General features: G+C 39.6%; 1 protein-coding gene across 2 annotated transcripts in view; it reads left to right on the top strand.

The window, feature by feature from the left end:
* Nucleotides 1-22,723, top strand: part of Nfkb1 (nuclear factor kappa B subunit 1) — a 126,271-nt gene that overhangs the window by 58,047 nt on the left and 45,501 nt on the right. For both annotated transcript variants that reach the window (XM_046458762.2, XM_046458761.2), the window contains exon 6: nucleotides 7,473-7,621. In XM_046458762.2, coding sequence (XP_046314718.1) covers nucleotides 7,473-7,621 — 149 coding nt within the window. The remainder of the gene's footprint in view (nucleotides 1-7,472; nucleotides 7,622-22,723) is intronic.

Raw genomic sequence — 22,723 nt, 5'->3', positions numbered from 1 at the left:
GCTAGAGCGTCCTAGGTAGAGGACACATCACGAGCAGTAGCTTTCAGGTGGGAGCTCACCTGCTAGTTCAAGAACAGCATGAGTCTGATGTGACCACAGGGAAGTGTGTGAGAAACCAAATCAGAGAGGAAATGGGGGGTCAGACAGCCTCGGGCCTCATTGGCTGTTACAAAGACTTTGGCTCTTAGAATGGAGAGGCATTGGAAGGTTTGTTTCATTTTGTTTTGCTTTTTTACATGGAGATTTTTAATCATGTATACACAGAAGAATAGAATGAGCTCCCTTGTACCAATCACTCAGCTTCAACAACTTTCATTTTTGGAGAGTTTTGAGCAGAGGAATAACAAGCCTTGGCATGACCTGACTTGGACAGGGTTGCTCAGGCAGATCAGTTGTGGGGAGGCAGAACAGGCTCAGGAGACTTGTTAAGAGCAAAAACATAGGAGACAGAGGATACTGGCTTGAAACTAAGTGGCAGTGTTATGTGGGAAGTAGTCAGACTTGGGGTATCTTTTGAGGACCTGACTTGATATTGATATTGATATTATATCTGATTCTAAAAAAGAATTCGAGAATCCATTAATTAGAGAAAGAAATGGTACCAGAATTCCACTATGTTAAACTTTTTTATCTGCTCAAGAATGCACCCAACTGGCAAAAATTGGTTTATGTAGGAACATTTCTAACACAATTCATCCCAAAATTGCCAACTCTACTTTTTCCATATCCTTTTGCAGTCATGGTTAATTGACTGGACAAAGGTGAGGATTTATTTATAATTTGTTAATGCTGTATTGACACTTATTGAGGTGCAAGACCCCCAGCAGTTCTGTTAACAATAGTATACTTCTTGTACTTGATTTTCTTAAAGAAGCATGATTTATAAACAAGTGTATCTGATGTCATAAAACTGAAAATTAAGATAAAACCTAAAAAAGGAAACCCTAGGTTAGCATGAGACACACAAAAAAATTAAACTTTCAGAGCAGAGTTATATGTAGATAGAGATTTTATTCATCTTTTCTGTGTCATGGATGAGTCCCTCTTGGCCTGTGATGTTGAGATATGGTGGTTTGCTATTTTCCACCCAGCCTAACATCTTGAACCATATGTGCCATTGGTCAATCAAGTAGGGCACTAAGCAAGGTAAAAGAATATCAATAAATTACTGCAAATCCCTGGGCACCACTGGAAAACAGTAAATGGATCAAAGAGGATGTTTTCATTTCATCCCATCCCTTACTGAGAACACCTCACTGACATTCACAAGACTTCCAGAAGGATTTCCAGGGTCCTCTGTGTCTTGGCTGTCTAACTTAGGGTTATATCTCTTGTTACTCAATCTGTCTAAACTTGTTTTCTTATCTGCAAAATGGGGGTAATAGTGCCAACCATGCCTACCTCACAATTTTGTCAGGAAGCTTAGGGGGCCTTTGCAAAAAGAGAGAATGGAAAAAACCTATACTTCCATGGCACCTACCACATGCCAGGCACTGTGTAGTTCTCACAACAGCCCTCTGATGTCACGTTATTGGCCCATTTTGTAGACATGGAGCTTGAGGCTCAGGGAAGTTATCTAACTTGTGTAGGGCCACAGAGCTGGGAGGGGGGGAAAGCTAGGAATTGATCCCAGAACTTGATATCCCCTGCTTTAGAGAGAAGGAAGAGACTAACTTTACTGAGCATCTTCCTATGCCAGTAACTATGTTAGACACAGCTTTGCACGCTGTCATTTAGTGAAGTCAATCTATACTTTCTGGTTGTTCAAATAATAAAGAACAAGGAACAATAAGAACTGGCTACTTTTCATCCATAATATTCTTTCTTTCCTTTTTCTTCTTCCTCTCTTTTTTCCTTATAACCTGACTTGAAACCTGACAGAAAAGAATAAATGTGTGGTTTCATGTCTGTCACATGATTTTTTAAAAAATATTTATTTTTTAGGTGTAGATGGACACAACACAATGCCTTTATTTTTACGTGGTGCTGAGGATCGAACCCAGGTCCCGCCCGTGCTAGGCGAGCGCTCTACCGCTATCGCTGAGCCACAATCCCAGCCCCACATGATTTTTTTAAATGAAGAAGACATGCAAGTGGACAATAGAACTTTTCCCACCTTTCACAACTGTCTGTGAGGCCTTTCTCACAGAACACACCAATAATACCAAACAAACAGGTTTTTCAGGAATAACTGTCATGTACCAACAGTGTGGTAGGCAAAGTAAAGCTATAAAACCCTGAAGAGTTTGCACATATACCAAAGTGATCGAGTCCAATGGTAGCACAGTGTAATGGAAAATCTGAATTTTGGAGGTGGACCAGATCCAAGCTCAAGAAGCTGCCCAGTCCCCACATGAAAAGGAACCATAGCAGTTTACTTCATTTTACCGGGTCTCCTTTCCTTCAGCTGTGGAATGGGGTATCACTGCTGACCCCATCCCAACCCTGGGCTGTTGTGGAGATTGACTGAGTTGACATCTTCCTTCCCCTTTCAAAAACACAGCAAGTTAGCCAGTATAGATGTAGATGGCCTGAAAATTAACTAACAAGTAAGATAATGACTCTTTCGTAGCTGATCGCATGTGATTTTCCTGTCCTGTCCCTCTAATCACATTCCTGAAACAGGGACAGTAGCAGGGCCTTAGTGGGCTAAAGTAGTGAGGACAGTGTCGTGAAAGATTCAGATTTAGGTCTTCCCTTAGAGGAGTGGATGTTCTTGGCTGGAAAGAGAAAGGACCCCTGGGTGGTAGAACCACTTGAAGGAACACCATACAGTGGCAGCGAGAAAGTCTGAGGAGTCACGGGGGGACTCACCTTTGAGCTCTTGCACACACTCTTCTCCCTGCCAGGAATACTTTCTCAAGCCCCTGGGCCCCTACCACCCCTCCTCTTGTTAGACTCCTACTCTTCTTTTAGATCTCAGCCCTGATTTACTCTCTCAGAAAGCTCTGAACTTCCCGACCAGGTCAAAACCCTATTACAGATCTTTCTTTGATAAGTTCTTCACATTTATGTGTTTTTGTGTGTGAGATTATTTGATTGGTATCACTCCCACTCTCTACTTCCTGTAAGAACAGGGTTCAGACCTGTTCTGCACTCACGGCGTGTCCCTTCTTTCCCTGATGCACTACCGTGTGAGGAACATTTAGAAGGCGCTTAATATATGCTCACTGAATAGATAGATAAGTTTTGGTTATCAGTGAAGTCATAGCCCTGTTGGAAGAGAGGATCTATAGTTGGGATTGCTAATCCCATTAGGTGCCAAGCACTGTATTTAACAACCCTAAAAACAGCAAGCATATTCATGCTTTTAAAGATGGAAAAACTGAAACCCAGAGATATTAGCCATCTTTTCCTTCTTCACTGTCATCATCGCCATTATTACTTCACAGGAAAATCTAAGCAGAGAAGCGCAATTTCATGTGTCACATCCTACATTCATGCTGCCTGAGCTTTCTGCCAGTGTGATTTGGCCAAATTGACCCAGAGAGGAAACTGGATATTTCAAATTCTGATTCCTAAAAAATTCTAGACTACATCTTTTTTGTTGGTGTCATTGTTCTAATTAGTTATACATGACAGAAGAATGCAATCTGACATATCATACATAACTGGAGTACAACTGCTCATTCTTCTGGTTGTACATGAGGTAGAATCACACCAACTGTGTGATCATATGCACCTAGAGTAATAATATCCAATTCATTCTAGACTACTTCTTTTAGCCAACTTTGAAGAACCAACCTGCAAGTGCTTCTCCACAGTATGTCAGAATTATTTTAAATGAAAGTAGTTGATTTGACTACGATCAATAGTACCAAGACCCTTGGTTTCTAGTTCTTTTGGGGGAGAGGTGGGAGAGATTTACTGGGGATTGAATCCGGGGTCACTCTACCTTGAGCCACATCCCAGCCCTTTTTTTAATTTCATATTTTATTTTGAGACAGGACCGTCAACTTTATCTTACTTCAGCCTCCCGAGTTGCTGGTTTCTACTTCTTATTTGAAAAGCAGATGTAACCTGCGAGTCCCAAAGCTTCTGGAAGAAAGTCTCAAATTTCATCAAGGAAGCCAAGAAAGCCTGAGAGCTCCCCACAATGACAGCTGCTAGTATAAAGACATTGTTATTACTAGAAAATTAACAAAGCCTGGTAACTCAGGATTATAAAGGACTTACCCTAGGAATAGAAGGGGCATGAACTGGTCGTTCATTCCTGCCACCCACTTTTAAACAGGATGTTTTAAAAAGTCATCTCAGGGCAATTTTGTTATCAAATGATCTATAGGGGGAAGAGCACATGACAGTCATAAACAAGCTATCAGTTAACACTGTATACTGCTATGATTTGCTGAGCACTCTTCTAAAAACTCTGAGTGATTAACATGGGTAGTTCTCACCACAACCCTTTAAGGTACTATGATCCCAGTTTATAGATGAGGAAACTGAGCAAAGTCATGCGGCTTGCCTGGCCTAATGTCCATGTTCTTACAGTGTCCCTGCATATCTGACTGCTCAGTAATTTCACCTTTATCTCCTTGGCTGTATTGGGAAGTTTAATTTATGTTTAAGCCAGTACTGATCAAAAGTCTGTCTTGTACAGACTCTTTCGGGAAAACCTTTACAACAGATACAGTTGCTCTTTATCAACTTAATTTTCAAAGAAGTCACTGTTCCATGAAGTGAAAGGGAAAACATGAAAACAAATTTTCCATAGATCAAATGAATTTCTGAATCAATTGCAAATACCTCTCAGTCATGGCATTTTATGAAGGATGGTCTCCCTGGAGTGAGTTTGCTAAAGTCTTCATGTACCATATAACTTGAAAATAGTATCATTTTTGTCTGTCCCCACACTTCAGCTTTCTTCTTTCAGTTGGTATTTTGGAAAGTCCACAAAGCCCAGGGGCCTCCCTGTTGTTGCCCTGTGGTCTATGTAAAAACCAAACATTGCTCTGCTGAGTTGGACTCTTTCAAATCGATCAAACAGCACATTAGTCACTGGCAAATCTTTCAGATCCTTTACCTCAGAGACTACCCAGTTCCTCATTCTTGCCACCCTCCTGGCATGAAGTAATCGTAAGAAAAAGATGTGAGTGCTTTGTGAACACAGCTCCCACCACTTTCCATCAGGGCTAGTGAGTAACTCCGTCATAGCAGTAACATGGAAGGGTCCAAGTGTTCAGGGCAATTGGGTTAATCCCGGACTTCTCAGGTGGTTTCACCCATTTAAGGTCATTTATCTTTTTTATGCAAGTGAAGTTTTTTATCACGCCTCACTCTGCTGCTCTTGTGATCACTGTCACCTTAGAAGTGAAGTTACTTGGTTTATTTAGTACTCTTTTATTGTTCATTAACGAAAACTGATTTCAGATGTCATTCCAAGGCCCAGAACTACAGTAATCCAGGGAGGACAGTTAGCCTGGAGCAGATCCGGCACTCCATATTCCCTGTCCTGCACTCAAAAGCAAAGGCTTCCTGCCTGTTATAAAATAGGGAAACATGCTCAATTCATAGTGAGCTTTATGCACAGAAGGGTTTTTAAACATTATGCCTAAGACATTGATTTGTGCTTTGAGGTGGTCAAAATCAAATTTAATCTGAAACCCCCTTTGTAATTAGTCTCTGCAAAGACTGGAAGCCTATCCCCAGCAGGTGGCCTTGGTCCTTGAGAGTAGGAATGTCTTATTCTGTTTTCTGTTACTATAACTGAATGCTATCGACTAGGTAATTCATATAAAGTAAAGGTTCATCTGACTCATACTTCTAAAGGCTGGGAAGTTCAGGACTGGGCAGCCATATCTTTCTTTCTGGAGGGACTCTCTTCAGAGTCCCAAGATAACACAGGGCATCATCACATGGTGAGACAAAATGTCCTAACTCAAGCATCTCCTCCTCTTCTTAGAAAGTCCCAGCCCCATTGGATTAGGGCCATAATCTTGTGGCTTATTTGACTTACTCACCTCCCAAAGGCCCCACCTCCAGACTGTAGTTGGATTAAATTTCTACCTTCTTAATACAGCGGGGGTTAAATTTCTACATGAGTGTTGGTGGGGGCATCCAAACCATTGGTAGGTGTTAAGAGGGTTCAGAACTAATCTCTGCCACAGTTCAGCAGTAGAGCTTGGGTAGAGAAGCCCAAAGCACCTAGCGGAGCCACACAGTTACTGGAAGGGAGTCTGTCCTTTGCTCAGGGGACACTATCACTCCCTAGCCATCAGGGGAATAATCCCAGCAATGATCAACTCTTGCAATCAAAAACTGGACTAGGAAAAAATCCATACTGGGAACATCCTACAAAAATCCTGCCTCAGTAGAGTATGAATCCAGTTGACAGTGTTTCTAATAGAAGCAGGCTGGTTATAAAGGACTCTCTCTCCTTCCAGGAAGTTTCATTGGCAAGTGTAGGTTCCACTTCAAGTTTATATCAGAAGGAGTTCCAGAGACACAGTGCATTTCCAAGAATTTGCCTGAATTTATGATTGGGTTCTAACTTAATAGGATTCAGTAGAGTAAAAATGAGGCCATGGGTCTTTTCTGTTGGTATGATTTCAATGTTGGGACTTTCTCAAGGAAGGAGTCTGTGGTCCACTGATAGGCTGGATAAACAACTGGAGGAGAAAGGGTGTACAAGATCTTTTGCTTTTCCCTTTTTGCTGTCCTCATTTTAAGGATACACAAATAAAAAAGATAAATGACCTTAAATGGAAAAAATCTGATTTTATAAACTAAGAACTAAACAACTAAACAGGTGTGAAATCTAAGAATTTGCAGTTAGGGAGTGCACTTTTTTTTTTTTTAACTAAGGAAACTTAACAGTGACCTGAGTGTGTGTGTGTGTGTGTGTGTGTGTGTGTGTATAGTGTATGTTAATTCATTGTCAGAACTTATGGCAGAGAGGACTTCTGAATGCTGAGGTGTTCTAACAGATGACTGTCAGCCAGCTCAGTAGACTTGAGTGTTCAAAGCCAACTTTCAGAGCCAGGTCCTTGGCAAGCTCCTGTCTAATCACACCGTAGAGGCGTACAATGCACTATTCTGTTTACCTCCCTTATTCTCATGGTTTCCTTCAGTCACCCATTCCTTTCTCATTGATCATTTACCCAGATTTTGTAACCAGAAATTGTGATGAGGGTTCAGAGAAAAAGCACATTCTCGGTGAGTGGTAAAGGGATGCTTCATGACAACACGGCATCCTCCAGGATGTGCTGATCCAGCCTGAGCAATGCATACCATCTTCTCAATGGCCTGCTTCTGGAGTGTATCTTCTCAGCACATAAGACAGCCTCCATGAACATTTCAGTTTATTTCCATCCTTTCATTTATTCATCACATTTAAAAATAGAACTGCAGGCATATGAATGGATATGCATAATTTGGTATTTTACTTCTTATACTTAACTAGTTTATCATACATTTTTTCATGTGGTCTTGTAGTCAGATATGCTAACTTATTAAATGTTTTTCTTATTTAGATCTGCAACTATGTGGGACCTGCAAAGGTTATTGTTCAGTTGGTCACAAATGGGAAAAATATCCACCTGCACGCCCACAGCCTGGTGGGAAAACACTGTGAGGATGGAATCTGCACTGTGAATGCCGGACCCAAGGACATGGTGGTCGGGTAAGTGAGCATCAGGTGCTGCAGAAGGTGGGAGCAGATAGACACGAGGTGCAGGGATGAGGAATAACAAGCCTTTCTCACTAGGCACCTTTCTAAGACCCTCGGCAGGCCTTAAAAGGGAAGGGGGCATTTTCTCTCAGTTGGACTCCAAGGAGGAGGATGGTCACATAGCGGACTACCTGAGACAACCCTTGGATCTGTGATCCTAGACTAGTTATTTGTAGCACCCTCTTCTACTCTCCAAGGTGGCCCAGTTTGGATGATAAATTACATGGTCGCTCGACTAGAAGGCATTTGTGTCACTTTCAACAATATTTTCCTTCTGAAAAAAGATAAGGACAAATTGGAAGAACCCTAACAGTAACAGAAAGCAACACTTTAGAGATAGTTTTTGCATTGTTCTTGATGATTCCTTTAATGAATTTCTAGTGTGAACCTTTGGGGCATGAAGTAGATAAATATGGTTCCAACTCTGTGCTGCTTAGAAAGTGTGCACAGATAAGAAGCCAAGGAATGCAAATTTGTTTGGTCATTCATAGACTTGAAATGTAAATAGAAAGTGACATGATCATTTAAGGATTGGCCAAATAAACAATTTTTAATGAATGAAGTTTTATGTAAATCCAAAAGAATCAAGAAAAATTTTAATAAAACATATTATGCTAAAGAATAAATTTTTTCTCATTTTCCTAAAATAGCACACTAAAATAGCACACGACATGGTAATTTAACACATGACATAAACTGATATCTACAGTCAATAATCCCAAAAATGTTTTTTTTTAATATTTATTTTTAAGTTTTAGGTGGACACAATATCTTTATTTTACATTAATGTGTTACTGAGGATCGAACCCAGTGCCTTGTGCATGCCAGGCAAGTGCTGTACCACTGAGCCACAACTCCAGCCGCCTCCCCCTAGAATGGTTATTTTTTTTTTTTTTTTTTTTTTTTAATTTTTTATTGTGGGTTGTTCAAAACATTACAAATTTCTTGACATATCATATTCCACACTTTGATTCTAGTGGGTTATGAACTCCCACCTTCACCCCATACACAGATTGCAGATTCACATCAGTTACACATCCATTGATTTACAAATTGCCATACTAGTGTCTGTTGTGCTCCGCTGCCTTTCCCATCATCCACCCTCCCCCCTCCCCACCTCTCCCCTCCCCTCCCCTCCTCTCTCTCTACCCCCTCCACTGTATAACCCTGAGGGTCTCCTTCCATTACCGTGCAATTTACCATCTCTCTCCCTTTCCCTCCCACCTCTCATCCCTGTTAAATGTTAATCTTCTTCTCCTGTTCTTCGTCCCTACTCTGTTCTTAGTTACTTTCCTTATATCAAAGAAGACATTTTGGCATTTGTTTTTTAGGGATTGGCTAGCTTCACTTAGCATAATCTGCTCTAATGCCATCCATTTCCCTGTAAATTCTATGATTTTGTCATTTTTTAATGCAGAGTAATACTCCATTGTGTATAAATGCCACATTTTTTTTATCCATTCGTCTATTGAAGGGCATCTAGGTTGGTTCCACAGTCTTGCTATTGTGAACTGTGCTGCTATGAACATCGATGTAGCAGTGTCCCTGTAGCATGCTCTTTTTAGGTCTTTAGGGAATAGACCAAGAAGGGGAATAGCTGGGTCAAATGGTGGCTCCATTCCCAGCTTTCCAAGAAATCTCCATACTGCTTTCCAAATTGGCTGCACCAATCTGCAGTCCCACCAGCAATGTACAAGTGTACCCTTTTCCCCACATCCTCGCCAGCACTTGTTGTTGTTTGACTTCATAATGGCTGCCAATCTTACTGGAGTGAGATGGTATCTTAGGGTGGTTTTGATTTGCATTTCTCTGACAGCTAGAGATGGTGAGCATTTTTTCATGTACTTGTTGATTGACTGTATGTCCTCCTCTGTGAAGTGTCTGTTCAGGTCCTTGGCCCATTTGTTGATTGGGTTGTTTGTTCTCTTATTGTCTAATTTTTTGAGTTCTTTGTATACTCTGGATATTAGGGCTCTATCTGAAGTGTGAGGAGTAAAGATTTGTTCCCAGGATGTAGGCTCCCTATTTACCTCTCTTATTGTTTCTTTTGCTGAGAAAAAACTTCTTAGTTTGAGTAAGTCCCATTTATTGATTCTAGTTATTAACTTTTGTGCTATGGGTGTCCTATTGAGGAATTTGGAGCCCGACCCCACCGACTGTAGATCGTAGCCAACTTTTTCTTCTATCAGACGGCGCGTCTCTGATTTGATATCAAGTTCCTTGATCCATTTTGAATTCACTTTTGTGCATGGCGAGAGAAAGGGATTCAGTTTCATTTTGTTGCATATGGATTTCCAGTTTTCCCAGCACCATTTGTTGAAGATGCTATCCTTCCTCCATTGCATGCTTTTAGCCCCTTTATCAAATATAAGATAGTTGTAGTTTTGTGGATTGGTTTCTGTGTCCTCTATTCTGTACCATTGGTCCACACGCCTGTTTTGGTACCAGTACCATGCTGTTTTTGTTACTATTGCTCTGTAGTATAGTTTGAAGTCTGGTATCGCTATACCGCCTGATTCACACTTCTTGCTTAGCATTGTTTTTGCTATTCTGGGTCTTTTATTTTTCCATATGAATTTCATGATTGCTTTCTCTATTTCTACAAGAAATGCCATTGGGATTTTGATTGGCATTGCATTAAACCTATAGAGAACTTTTGGTAATATCGCCATTTTGATGATGTTAGTTCTGCCTATCCATAAACAGGGTATATTTTTCCATCTTCTAAGATCTTCTTCTATTTCTCTCTTTAGGGTTCTGTAGTTTTCATTGTATAAGTCTTTCACCTCTTTTGTTAGGTTGATTCCCAAGTATTTTATTTTTTTTGAAGATATTTTGAATGGAGTGGTTGTCCTCATTTCCATTTCAGAGGATTTGTCGCTGATATACAGGAATGCCTTTGATTTATGCGTGTTGATTTTAAATCCTGCCACTTTGCTGAATTCATTTATTAGCTCTAATAGTTTCTTTGTAGAGCCTTTTGGGTCTGCTAGATATAGAATCATATCATCTGCAAATAGTGATAATTTAATTTCTTCTTTTCCTATTTTTATGCCTTTAATTTCTTTCGTCTGTCTAATTGCTCTGGCCAGTGTTTCGAGAACTATGTTGAAGAGAAGTGGAGAGAGAGGGCATCCCTGTCTTGTTCCAGATTTTAGAGGGAATGCCTTCAGTTTTTCTCCATTCAGAATAATGCTAGCCTGAGGCTTAGCATAGATTGCTTTTACAATATTGAGGTATGTTCCTGTTATCCCTAGTTTTTCTAGAGTTTTGAACATAAAGGGATGCTGTACTTTGTCAAATGCTTTTTCCGCATCTATCGAGATGATCATATGGTTCTTATTTTTAAGTCTATTGATGTGGTGAATAACATTTATTGATTTCCGTATATTGAACCAGCCTTGCATCCCAGGGATGAATCCTACTTGATCATGGTGTACAATTTTTTTTATATGTTTTTGTATCCGATTCGCCAGAATTTTATTGAGGATTTTTGCATCTAGGTTCATTAGAGATATTGGTCTGTAGTTTTCTTTCTTTGAAGTGTCTTTGTCTGGTTTAGGTATCAGGGTGATGTTGGCCTCATAGAATGAATTTGGAAGTTCTCCCTCCTTTTCTATTTCCTGAAGTAGCTTGAAAAGTATTGGTATTAGTTCTTCTTTAAAGGTTTTGTAAAATTCTGCTGTATACCCATCGGGACCTGGGCTTTTCTTAGTTGGTAGTCTTTTGATGGTTTCTTCTATCTCCTCAATTGATATTGGTCTGTTTAGGTTTTCTATATCCTCCTGACTCAATCTGGGCAGATCATATGACTTAAGAAATTTATCTATGTCTTCACTATCTTCTAATTTATTGGAGTATAAGGATTCAAAATAGTTTTTGATTATCTTCTGTATTTCTGAAGTGTCTGTTGTGATATTGCCTTTTTCATCCCGTATGCTAGTAATTTGAGTTCTCTCTCTTCTTCTCTTCACTAGCATCGCTAAGGGTCTGTCGATTTTGTTTATTTTTTCAAAGAACCAACTTTTAGTTTTGTCAATTTTTTCAATTGTTTCTTTTGTTTCGATTTCATTAATTTCAGCTCTGATTTTAATTATTTCTTGCCTTCTACTTCTTTTGCTGTTGTTTTGCTCTTCTTTTTCAAGGATTTTGAGATGAAGTATGAGATCATTTATTTGTTGGTTTTTTCTTTTTTTAAGGAATGAACTCCAAGCAATGAATTTTCCTCTTAGAACTGCTTTCAATGTGTCCCATAGATTCCGATATGTTGTGTCTGTGTTTTCATTTATCTCTAAGAATTTTTTAATTTCCTCCTTGATGTCTTCTATAACCCATTGATCATTCAGTAACCTATTGTTCATTCTCCAATTGATGTATGCTTTTTCCTTCCTTCTTTTATCGTTGATTTTCAGTTTCATTCCATTATGATCAGATAAGATGCATGGTAATATCTCTACTCCTTTATATTGTCTAAGAGTTGCCCTGTGACATAATATATGATCTATTTTTGAGAAGGATCCATGTGCTGCTGAGAAAAAAGTGTAACTGCTTGATGTTGGGTGGTATACTCTATATATGTCAATTAGGTCTAGGTTATTAATAGTGTTATTGAGTTCTATAGTTTCCTTATTCAACTTTTGTTTGGAAGATCTGTCCAGTGGCGAGAGAGGTGTGTTGAAGTCTCCCATGATTATGGTGTGGTGGTCTATTAGACTCTTGAACTTGAGAAGAGTTTGTTTGACGAACATAGCTGCACCATTGTTTGGGGCATAAATATTTATGATTGTTATGTCTTGTTGGTGTATGGTTCCCTTAAGCAGTATGTAGTGTCCCTCTTTATCTCTTTTGATTAACTTTGGCTTGAAATCTATTTTATTTGATATGAGTATGGACACGCCTGCTTGTTTCCGAAGTCCATATGAGTGATATGATTTTTCCCAACCTTTCACCTTCAGCCTATGTATGTCTTTTCCTATCAAATGCGTCTCCTGTAGGCAGCATATTGTTGGGTCTTGTTTTGTGATCCATTCTACTAGCCTGTGTCTCTTAATTGGTGAGTTTAAGCCATTAACATTTAGGGTTATTATTGAGATATGGGTTGTTCTTCCAGCCATATTTGTTTATTTTTGTTACTAAACATTGTTTGTTTTCCTCTTTGATTGTTTCCCCCCCCCCTTTACTGTCCTACCTCCCACTGTTGGTTTTCATTGTTATTTTCCATTTCCTCTTCCTGTAATACTTTGGCTAGGATGTTTTGAAGAGATGGTTTTCTAGCTGCGAATTCTTTAAACTTTTGTTTATCGTGGAAGGTTTTAATTTCATTCTCCATCCTGAAGCTTAATTTCGCTGGATACACAATTCTTGGTTGGAACCCATTATCTTTCAGTGTTTGAAATATGTTATTCCAGGATCTTCTAGCTTTCAGAGTCTGTGTTGAAAGATCAGCTGTTATCCTGATTGGCTTGCCCCTAAATGTAATCTGCTTCCTTTCTCTTGTAGCTTTTAAAATTCTCTCCTTATTCTGTATGTTGGGCATCTTCATTATAATGTGTCTAGGTGTGGATCTCTTATGATTTTGCACATTCGGCGTCCTGTAGGCTTCTAGGATTTGGGATTCTGTCTCATTCTTCAAGTCTGGGAAGTTTTCTTGTATTATTTCATTGAATAGACTGCTCATTCCTTTGGTTTGGAGCTCTGTACCTTCCTGTATCCCAATGACTCTTAAGTTTGGTCTCTTAATGTTATCCCATATTTCTTGGATGTTCTGCTCATGGTTTCTTAACAGTCTTGCTGAGCTGTCTATGTTCTTTTCCAGTTGAAATACTTTGTCTTCATTGTCTGATGTTCTATCTTCTAAGTGTTCTACTCTGTTGGTAGTATTCTCCATTGAGTTTTTAAGTTGGTTTATTGCTTCCTGCATTTCTAGGATTTCTGATTGCTTGTTTTTTATAACCTCTATCTCCCTGTATAGTTGATCCTTTGCTTCCTGGATTTGTTTGCGTAATTCGTTGTTGAAGTGATCTTTCATTGTCTGATTTTGCTGTTTAATGTCTTCCTTGATACTCCAGATCATCTGAAGCATGTATATCCTGAATTCTTTATCTGACATTCCATCTGCTGCAGCTGTTACCTCTTCTAAAGTTGCGTTGACCTGCATTGCTTGTGGTCCTTTCTTTCCTTGTCTTTTCATACTGCTTGCGTATCTTTCCTGCAGGTGCGGGCGGCTGCTCTGCTCTCTCCTTATTCCAATTGGGGTGTCGTGGCTACCACGCCGGCAGGTCACTGGGCCTGTTCTGGGAGCTGGTGGCGGCTCTGTTCTGCCCCTACTCCAATTGGGGTGACGTGTCTGTCGTACCAGCAGGCCACTGGGCCTGTCCTGCTGGTCGGTCGCAGATCTGCCCACCTTTCGGGCACGAGTGGAGGCTCTGCTTTGCCCCTACTCCAATTGGGGTGTCGTGACTACCCCGCCTGCAGGATGCTGGGTCTGTTCCTGGCAAGGGAGGCGACTCTGCTCTGTCACTACTCCAATTAGGGTGGTGTTTGTACCCCGCCGGCAGGCTCCTGGGCCTGATCCGCCGGTCTGTTGTAGGTCTGCCTACCTTGAAGGCGCGGGCAGCGGATCTGCCCTGCCCCTCCTACCACGCCTGCGGACCCCTGGGCCTGATCTGCAGGTTGATCACTGGTCTGCTCACCCTGCGGGCACGGGTGGCGGTTCCGCTCCACCCCCACTCCAATTGGGGTCACGTGACCACCACACCGGCAGGGCCTGATCCGGGCGTGGGATAAGGATCTGCTCTGCCCCTACTCGAGTTGGGGTGACGTGTGTACCACACTGGCAGGCCACTGGGCCTGACCCGCCAGGCTGTCACAGGTCTGTTTACCTTGCAAGCGCGAAGGGCGGCTCTGCCCTGCCCCTCCTACCACGCCCATGTACTACTGGGTCGTGGGTCTGCCCACCTGGCGGGTGTGGGTGGCGGCTCCGCTCCGCCCCCTCTCCAATTGGGGTCACGCGGTCACCACGCTGGCGAGCCGCTGGGCCTGCTCCGGGGGCTGGCGGCGGCCCGGCTCCTTCCCTCTGGCTCAAGGACAAATTGAGGCGACTCTGGTGACTGAGCCTCACCCCCCTTACCAGGAGACCAACTGCTTATGTCACCGCTGGTATTGATGAAGATCTCTCCTCCACCGCTTTCTGCTGACATCAGATCTCTGCCATGTTGGTATCCTATGCGAATGGCAGCATTTCGTTCCCCTTGCCAGGCAACCCAAGCAATGGGTGAGTCCTGACCTGCCCTCAGCAGGACCCGGACCGAGACACAGTTTCCGCGGGCTCCTAGCCCCGGTCCAGGGAAGTTCCGGGAGCCGGAACTCGGCCGCTCCGTGCTCGGTGTAAGCTCCTATAAGTGTAGGCTCCAAGAAGCAGCCCCCGCGGGCTCAGTTCCGGGAGCCGGAATTCGGCCGCTTAGTGTTTGGTGTATGCTCTGATAGTAGCAGGGTCCAAGAAGCAGCCTCCGCGGGCTCCGCAGCCCTGAGCCAGGGCGGTTCCGGGACGGTTCCGGGAGCCGGAACTCGGCCGCTCTGTGCTCGGTGTAAGCTCCTATAAGTGTAAGCTCCAAGAAGCAGTCCCCGCGGGCTCAGTTCCGGGAGCTGGAATTCGGCTTCTTGGTGTGTCGTGTTTGCTCTGATATTAGCAGGGTCCAAGAAGCAGCCTCCGCAGGCTCCGCAGCCCGGAGCCAGGGCGGTTCCGGGACGGTTCCGGGAGCCGGGACTCGGCCGCCCCGCGCTCCGTGTTCACTCCGATAAGATCAGATTTTAAGAAGCCCCCAGGCGCTGAACCCTAGCAATCTGTCTGCAAGCCGCAGGCGAATTGCAGCCTGAAATTACCTGTTCTATGGCTGAATGAGCTGCGGTCAGTCAAAAACAGGTGTGGTGACGTCAGTTTACCAACATGGTGGCTGCTGGCCTCCTCTGTGGTCTGACCGGTGTGGAGAACCGAGATGGACCCCTTCCTTCCCCGTCTCGAACCCAGAATTCAGCCCTGAGTGCGGTGCTTGCGCGTCTGGCAGAAACTGCAGCGCTGTAACCCTGCGTCTCTATCCCAGCGCGCCTTGCAGACTCTAGCCGCGGGGCGATTTGCTGAATAAGCAGTATTACCCTCCGTGCGACAAACCTCTCGCGTTTGAGTCCCCGTAGCCGATCCTCATGCGATGGAAATCCTTCCTCCAGGTTCCGGCGCACCCCACTATTGCTGGAAATTCCTAACAAGATATCCTTTAGCCGTCCTGACTTGTCATACTCCCACACAGTGAAGCAGCACACGGGGGTAATGCACTCCCCTCGCCGCCATCTTCTATCTCTCTAGAATGGTTATTTTAAGTTCTACTTTTGGATTCGTTAAAAACCAGAGATAAGAAATTTTTAATTAATCTTATTTAATTTTTAAAAATATCTTTCACTATTTTCTAATCCTGGTTTAAATAGTTTATGCTAAAATTCTAGATAATGTGGGCTATTCACTCAAAATGAAGGAATTGTTTAACTCATCTATAATTAAGCTGATGATAGCATTTCAGGTTTTAAATTCTGGTCAAGTTTCAGATTGGTTGTTACCAGGGAGGTTGAGTTGTTATGTTCCCAGGTATTTCTTTGTTTGACTGTAAAAATATTCAAGTGTGAAAAACCTAGAGAGAGAGCTTTCTTTTAAGTTACTAAAACCTGATTCTTTTGATGTTAGAAAAAAAAAAGACTCTAGATTGAAGGAAGAAGCTTAAGTTGATTTGAAAAATTCAAGTATGTTTCATATGAACTTGTTTCAACATCCTCTTGAAAGACTGGCCTGTTTCCTGCTGAATGTCACCTTTGGTTGGAGGTCTGTTCTGGAATACCCCCTCCAGTTTCTGACTGGCCTAGGAGAGCTTTGAAATGGCGGGTAATTGTTATCACTTTAGACTCATTCATCACTTAGTGTTTCTACAGATTTACTCCAATAGGTTCCTGTTAGTTTGAAGTGTTGATTCTCTTTGGTCTTGTTTAATCTGTGTGCTTATCTTTCTCTTGGAGGAAATTATAGTTAAAGCTCCCTACTAATAATATCTGTTAACGTAAACTTCCAGTACATTGTCTGGTGTTTCTGGAGCTTTGTTTAGCAATCTTTGATGATTTTAGAAGGAACTAATGGGCGTATAATAGTACAAGTAAATCCCCTATCTCCAAATAAGGTGAAAATTTGATACCTTTATTCCTTCAAAGGGAGGAGGGGAAGGGATAAATAGGGCTTAGAAGTTGGAAGCATTCATCATTCATTGACTCATTTATTCATTCATCAAACATTTTGAACATCTTAAACTCCTGAGTTTGAACTCTCTGATGTTGATTTGGTGGTAGCTCTGTGAGATTTTCTAACCCTAGACAATTTCATTGAGGAATTTAATCAAGGAGAGGCCCCTGAGTGCTACATAGACTCAGCAGCCTTTCTTGTTCAATAGCCTGTGGAAGATTGGTACTCCTTTCTCACTTGATTGGTTAGCGGAGAGATTTTTGCCAAAGCACACTGTTTCCTTTATAATTCATTTGTCTTTCTCTCTGTCACTCTCTGTCTCTGTCTCTCGTTTTTAGTTTTCAATATCAGAACTGATTGCTCTTTTGTAGAAAAAAAACCATGCAAGCATTCTGAAAACCAAAATTCTATTTTCAGTTCTATTACTCTAAACAAGTAAGACTAGGGGTAAGTTGCGTGACATTTTTGGAGACCTTAATCCCTTCCCTTATAAAATGAGTATGTATTACAGAATCTATCTCCAGGCTCTTTATATCTCCAAACTTCTAGACTGAGCTAACACTAGCTAATATTATGAAATAACATGAGCAAACTTGCCCACATATGTTTTTGTGGCACGTCATTGATTATTATTATAACGTTCTGACTTGCAGGCCAGAATATCAAATGGAAAAATCAGGAAGATAGCCAGAGTTATTCCTTAGACTTGTCAATACTAGAAATAGAACCAAGATAATCTGTTTTCAATAGTACAGATTAGACTAAGAGATGGGTTCACAAGCAGAATACTGATCTAACACATCAAAAAAAGATACATAGGGCTGGGGTTGTGCCTCAATGGTAGAGTGCTTGCCTAGCATGCATGAGGCACTGGATTCAATTCCTGGCACCACATTTAAAAAAGTAAAATAAAATAAAGATATTGTGCCCATCTACATCTAAAACAAATTGTTTTTAAAAAGATACATTAAAAAATGACATTTAAAAGAAATAATCTTAAGAGATTCCTAAAATCAAATGAATTACCTTTCTTTGGAGTGTTTGTCTTTACCTTTCTCTCAGCATAAAATTTTCAATAATCTTGGTTTCTATAGCTTTCAAAACTATTTTATCTTTATTAAATTATTTGTTTTAAATAACTTTTTTTTTCTTTTAAAATGTTCCTTATTTTTTCCCACATTTTTTTTACTGGTGCATTTTAGTTGTACACACTGATGGGATTTATTGTTATATATTTGTACATGCACATAATACATAATGTAACAATCTAATTTGACCAGTATCACTTCCCAGCACTTGAAGTCTTAATTATAGGTTTTATTGCTGTACTGTGAGAGATTTCTCTTTTTGCTTTTTTATTTCTTTGTATTAGTTATTTTTCATTTTTTTTCCTTTTTTTCTTATTCATTTATTTAGTTAGCTTTTACTATCTTTCTTGGGAAAAAAAAAGCCTATATCAACAATTTTTCCCATTTTTAAAAATTTGTTCTTTTTCAATATAATGACAGTAGAGTGTATTTTGACATATTACACATACCTGGAGTATAACTTATTCTAATTAGGATCCCATTCTTGTGTGCGTATATGATATGCAGTTTCACTGCATACATACAGTGATGTATTCATGAATGAACATAGGAAGGTTATGTCAGATTTATTATTCTTTCCTATTCCTGTTCCCCCTCCCTTCCCTTCATTCCCCTTTGTCTAATCCAATGAACTTCTCTTCTTCCCCTCCTCCCCACCTTGTTGTATGTTAGCATCTGCATATCAAATAGAACATTCAACCTCTAGGGTTTGGTGGGGGGGAGTGATTGGCTGAGTTTGCTTAGCATGATATTCTCTAGCTCCGTCCATTTACCTGCAAATGACATAATTTTATTATTCTTTAAGGCTGAGTAATATTCTATTTTGTGTGTGTGTGTGTGTATTATATTTTCTTTATCCATTCCTCTGTTGAAGGGCACTAGTTTGGTTTCATAGCTTAGCTGTTGTGAATTGAGCTGTTTTAAACATTGAGGTGGCCATGTTACTCTAGTTTGCTGATTTTAAGTCCTCTGGGATAGACCAAGTGGAATAACTGCATCAAATGGTTCTATTCCAAGTTTTCTAAATAATCTCCATACTCAACAGTGTGCAGTTCCACCAGCAATATATGAATGTACCTTTCCCCCACATTTATTGTTACTTGTACTCTTGATAATTGCCATTCTGACTGGAATGAGATAGAATCTGAGGAAATTTTAATTTGCATTTCTATAATTGCTAGAGATGTCGAACATTTTTTCATGTATTTGGGTTTTTTTATTTTTCAAAGTTTATTAAAAACAAATGGTCATATTCTATTCTTATTCAACAAACTGTAAATTTTACAAAACAAGATCAAACTAATATAAGACATTTCAATAGAAGAAAGTCCAGCTGTTAATGTCATTAATACCAATCATCTAAAGAAAAGTAAATATATCAAATAAATATTTGGAATTGGTGAAACATTTCTATTCTTGGCACTATTTAAACTGAGCCCACAATTTGGGGCTGTGTTTTCCGTTCAAATATTTCATCACTGAAAAACAAATATCTAATAATTAATCATAGTTTTATTTTTTAAATAATAGAGCCTTTTAATTCATTCTTTAATTTTTGATACATATTTGAATTGTTTCACATTTGCACATAATGCTGTTGTAAACATTCTTTCACACAATGACAATAGGTTCCATATTATTTGTATTTCTTCTGTGAATTGCCTGTTCAGTTCCTGATTTATTGATTGGGCTATTTATTTATGGTGTTAAGTTTTTTGAGTTCTTTATATATTCTGGAGATTAATGCTGTATCTGAAGAGCAGGTGGCAAAGATTTTCTTTCATTCTATAGGCTCTCTCTTCAAATTCTTGATTGTTTCCTTTGCTGTGAAAAAGCTTTTTAGTTTGATACGGTCCTGTTTATTAAATATCAACAATTTCTTCAACATTTTAGTTCCTTGAAATTTTCATTCAATGGAAAATATCTATAATTACTTATCTTTGCTGTAGGTGGCTTTCCCCACCAATAATCACCACACATTGTTTGCTTCCTGGTAGTCTGGGTTTAGAGAGATATGGAATATTCTTTCACAATTAACACATATAGTATATAGCAACAGGTAAACCCTAGAAGTGGATATATAAATATAAAAATGCAAAGGAGAAACATTAGGCCTGCCTACTAAGCTAGTGTAAACCATGTTAAATCACTGTTTTATAGATCCAAAATCAATTGATGATTGGTAATTTATTGAATTGAACCTTAACATGCATTAAAGGAGCTGACTGAAGAAAATTGACTAAGTATGGACCAAAGGTGGGAAGTATCAAACTTCCATATTAGACTGTATTTTGAGTCAGAGGCTGCTTTTAAATTCTATGAGGTCAGTGACAGAGTCCTGAGAAAATGAAAGGCCACAGAAAGGAGCCCCTTTTGAATCCCAGCCTAATGACAGGGATTCAGATATAGCCTGAGGGCAGCAACCATCCCAGATGATTACATGATGGAAGCATCTGGCAGACTGCAGCAAGTTTGAACTTGGCTACTAGTTAAAGACACCTTGGGTCACTCTGATGCCAGGCCCCTTCCCAGAGACCCTGATCTCATTGGAAAGAGTACTGTTGAGCCAGGCGCTTACACCTCAGGGTACATCTGAAGCAACTAGACGGTTTGGTAAAACACTGGTTGATAAGACTCAACCCCAGAGTTTCTGATTCAGTAGGTTTGGGGTAGGGCCTAAAATTTGTATCATAGTAAGTCTAAGTTAATGCTGCTGCTGCTGATGGTGGTCTAGAGACCACATGTTTAAAACCACTGTGCCAAAAATATGTCATTTTGAGTAAGAAACAGGGTTGTAGTCTCAGTCTCATTATTAGCAATGATAACTTTTCTTTAAAAATGTTGTCAAGTATAATCTAAGTTGAAGCATAATCTAAATATTATAGTAGTCTCCCTTTAAAATATCCATTTCTATGAATTTTGACAAATATTCATATAACCACCACAATCAAAATACAGAATAGTTCCATAACCCCCCAAGTCCCCTGTATACTCTCTTTTATTCAATTATTTTTCCCAACTCACCCTGACAACTTCTGGTGTGTTTTCTAACCCTATAGTTTTGCCATTTCCAGAATGACATGTAAATGGAACCACAGCATATGTGGCTTTTTTTTTTTTTTTTTTTTTTGAGTGTGGCTCTTTTCACTTAGCGTCATGCAGTAAGATTACTCCATGCTGTTCTGTGCATGAGTGGTTGATATGTTTTAGGTATTAAGTAGTAGTATTTCATGATGTCAATGTACTACATTTATCCATTCACCTATTGAGGGATGTTTGGTTTCTTTCCAGTTTTTGATGATAAACACTTTTATGTAAACATAGTTTTCATTTCTCTTGGGTAGATATGGAGAAGTGGAATAGCTGGGACATATGCTAAGTGTTTGTATATCTTGTTTAAAACTGCCTAATGGCTTTCCAAAGCAATTGTACCATTTTGTATTTCTATGTATTCATATGTGTAATCCTTTTTTTTCCTTTATCCTATTAGTATTAACAGTCTGCTCTTGTTTTCTTTTACATTTTATTATGAAATTTTCAAATATAAATAAAAGTAGAAAGAATGCTACAATGAGCCTACATTGTATCCATCACCAGAGTCAACAATTATTACATGGCCAGTCTTGATTTAAAAATACTCCCACCTGAATGTCTTTTGGCAATTGATATCTGGTTCAATTCCATTATGGTAAAAAAAATAGTATATAATTTGTATATTATTTAATACAATATATATAGTATAGTATGTAATAGGTATAATTTGTATGCTTATAAATTTATAAAGACTTGTTTTATGGCTCAGAATATGGTCTTTTAAGATTTTTTTCCATGTGTACTTAAAAATAATGTTTATCTTTGTCTTGCTGAGTAGATGTTCTATAAATGTCAATTAGGTCAAGTTGTTTGATAGTATTGTTCGAATCTTTTATGTTGTTACTGGTTTTCTGTCCACTGGTTCTATCAATTATTGAGACAGAGGTGTTAAGATTTCTCACTGTAGGAGCTGGGGCTGGGGCTCAGCGATAGAGTGCTCACTTAGCATATACGAGGCGCTGGGTTCGATCCTCAGCACCACATAAAAAATAAATAAATGAAATAAAGGTATCATGTCCAACTAAAAAAATTTTTTTTAATTTCTCACTATATTTATAGATATGTCTATTCTTCCTTTCCGTTCTATAAAATTTTGCTTCTGGTAATGTGAAGCTCTTTTATTGGGAGCATAAACATTTAGGATTCTTATGTCTTCTTGATGATTGATCTCTTTTTCATTATGAAGTGGTCCTCTTTTATCCTTGATAAAGTTTTTTGCTTAAAAAAAAGTTTTTTGCTTAAAAATCTACTGATACTAAGCTACTTCAACTTTCTTTTGTTAATGTTAGCATGGAACATTTTCTTCCCAACCTCTTAGTTATAACCCATTTATGTATTTATACTCAAAATAAATATATACTATGTATAGTTCAGTCTTGCTTTTTATTCAGACAGTGACTTTTAATAGGATTGTTTAAGCCACTTATACTTAATGTGATTATTGATAAAGCTGTGCTTAAGTCCACTGTCTTGATGTTTTTTTTCTTCTGTCACATCTGTATTGTTTCTACTTTCCTTCTTTTGAAGTAATTGATTATTTGTTATGATTTCATTTTATCTTTTTTTGTTTGTTTTGTTTATACATCTTTGTGTTTTTAG

Source organism: Marmota monax, unplaced genomic scaffold, assembly GCF_021218885.2.
Source record: "Marmota monax isolate L192 unplaced genomic scaffold, Marmota_monax_Labrador192_F-V1.1 WCK01_AAM20220418_F8-fsc00002, whole genome shotgun sequence".
In the NCBI taxonomy this organism is placed as follows: domain Eukaryota; kingdom Metazoa; phylum Chordata; class Mammalia; order Rodentia; family Sciuridae; genus Marmota; species Marmota monax.
Note: the sequence above shows the minus strand (reverse complement) of the source record. Positions and strands in the feature narration are given on the sequence as shown.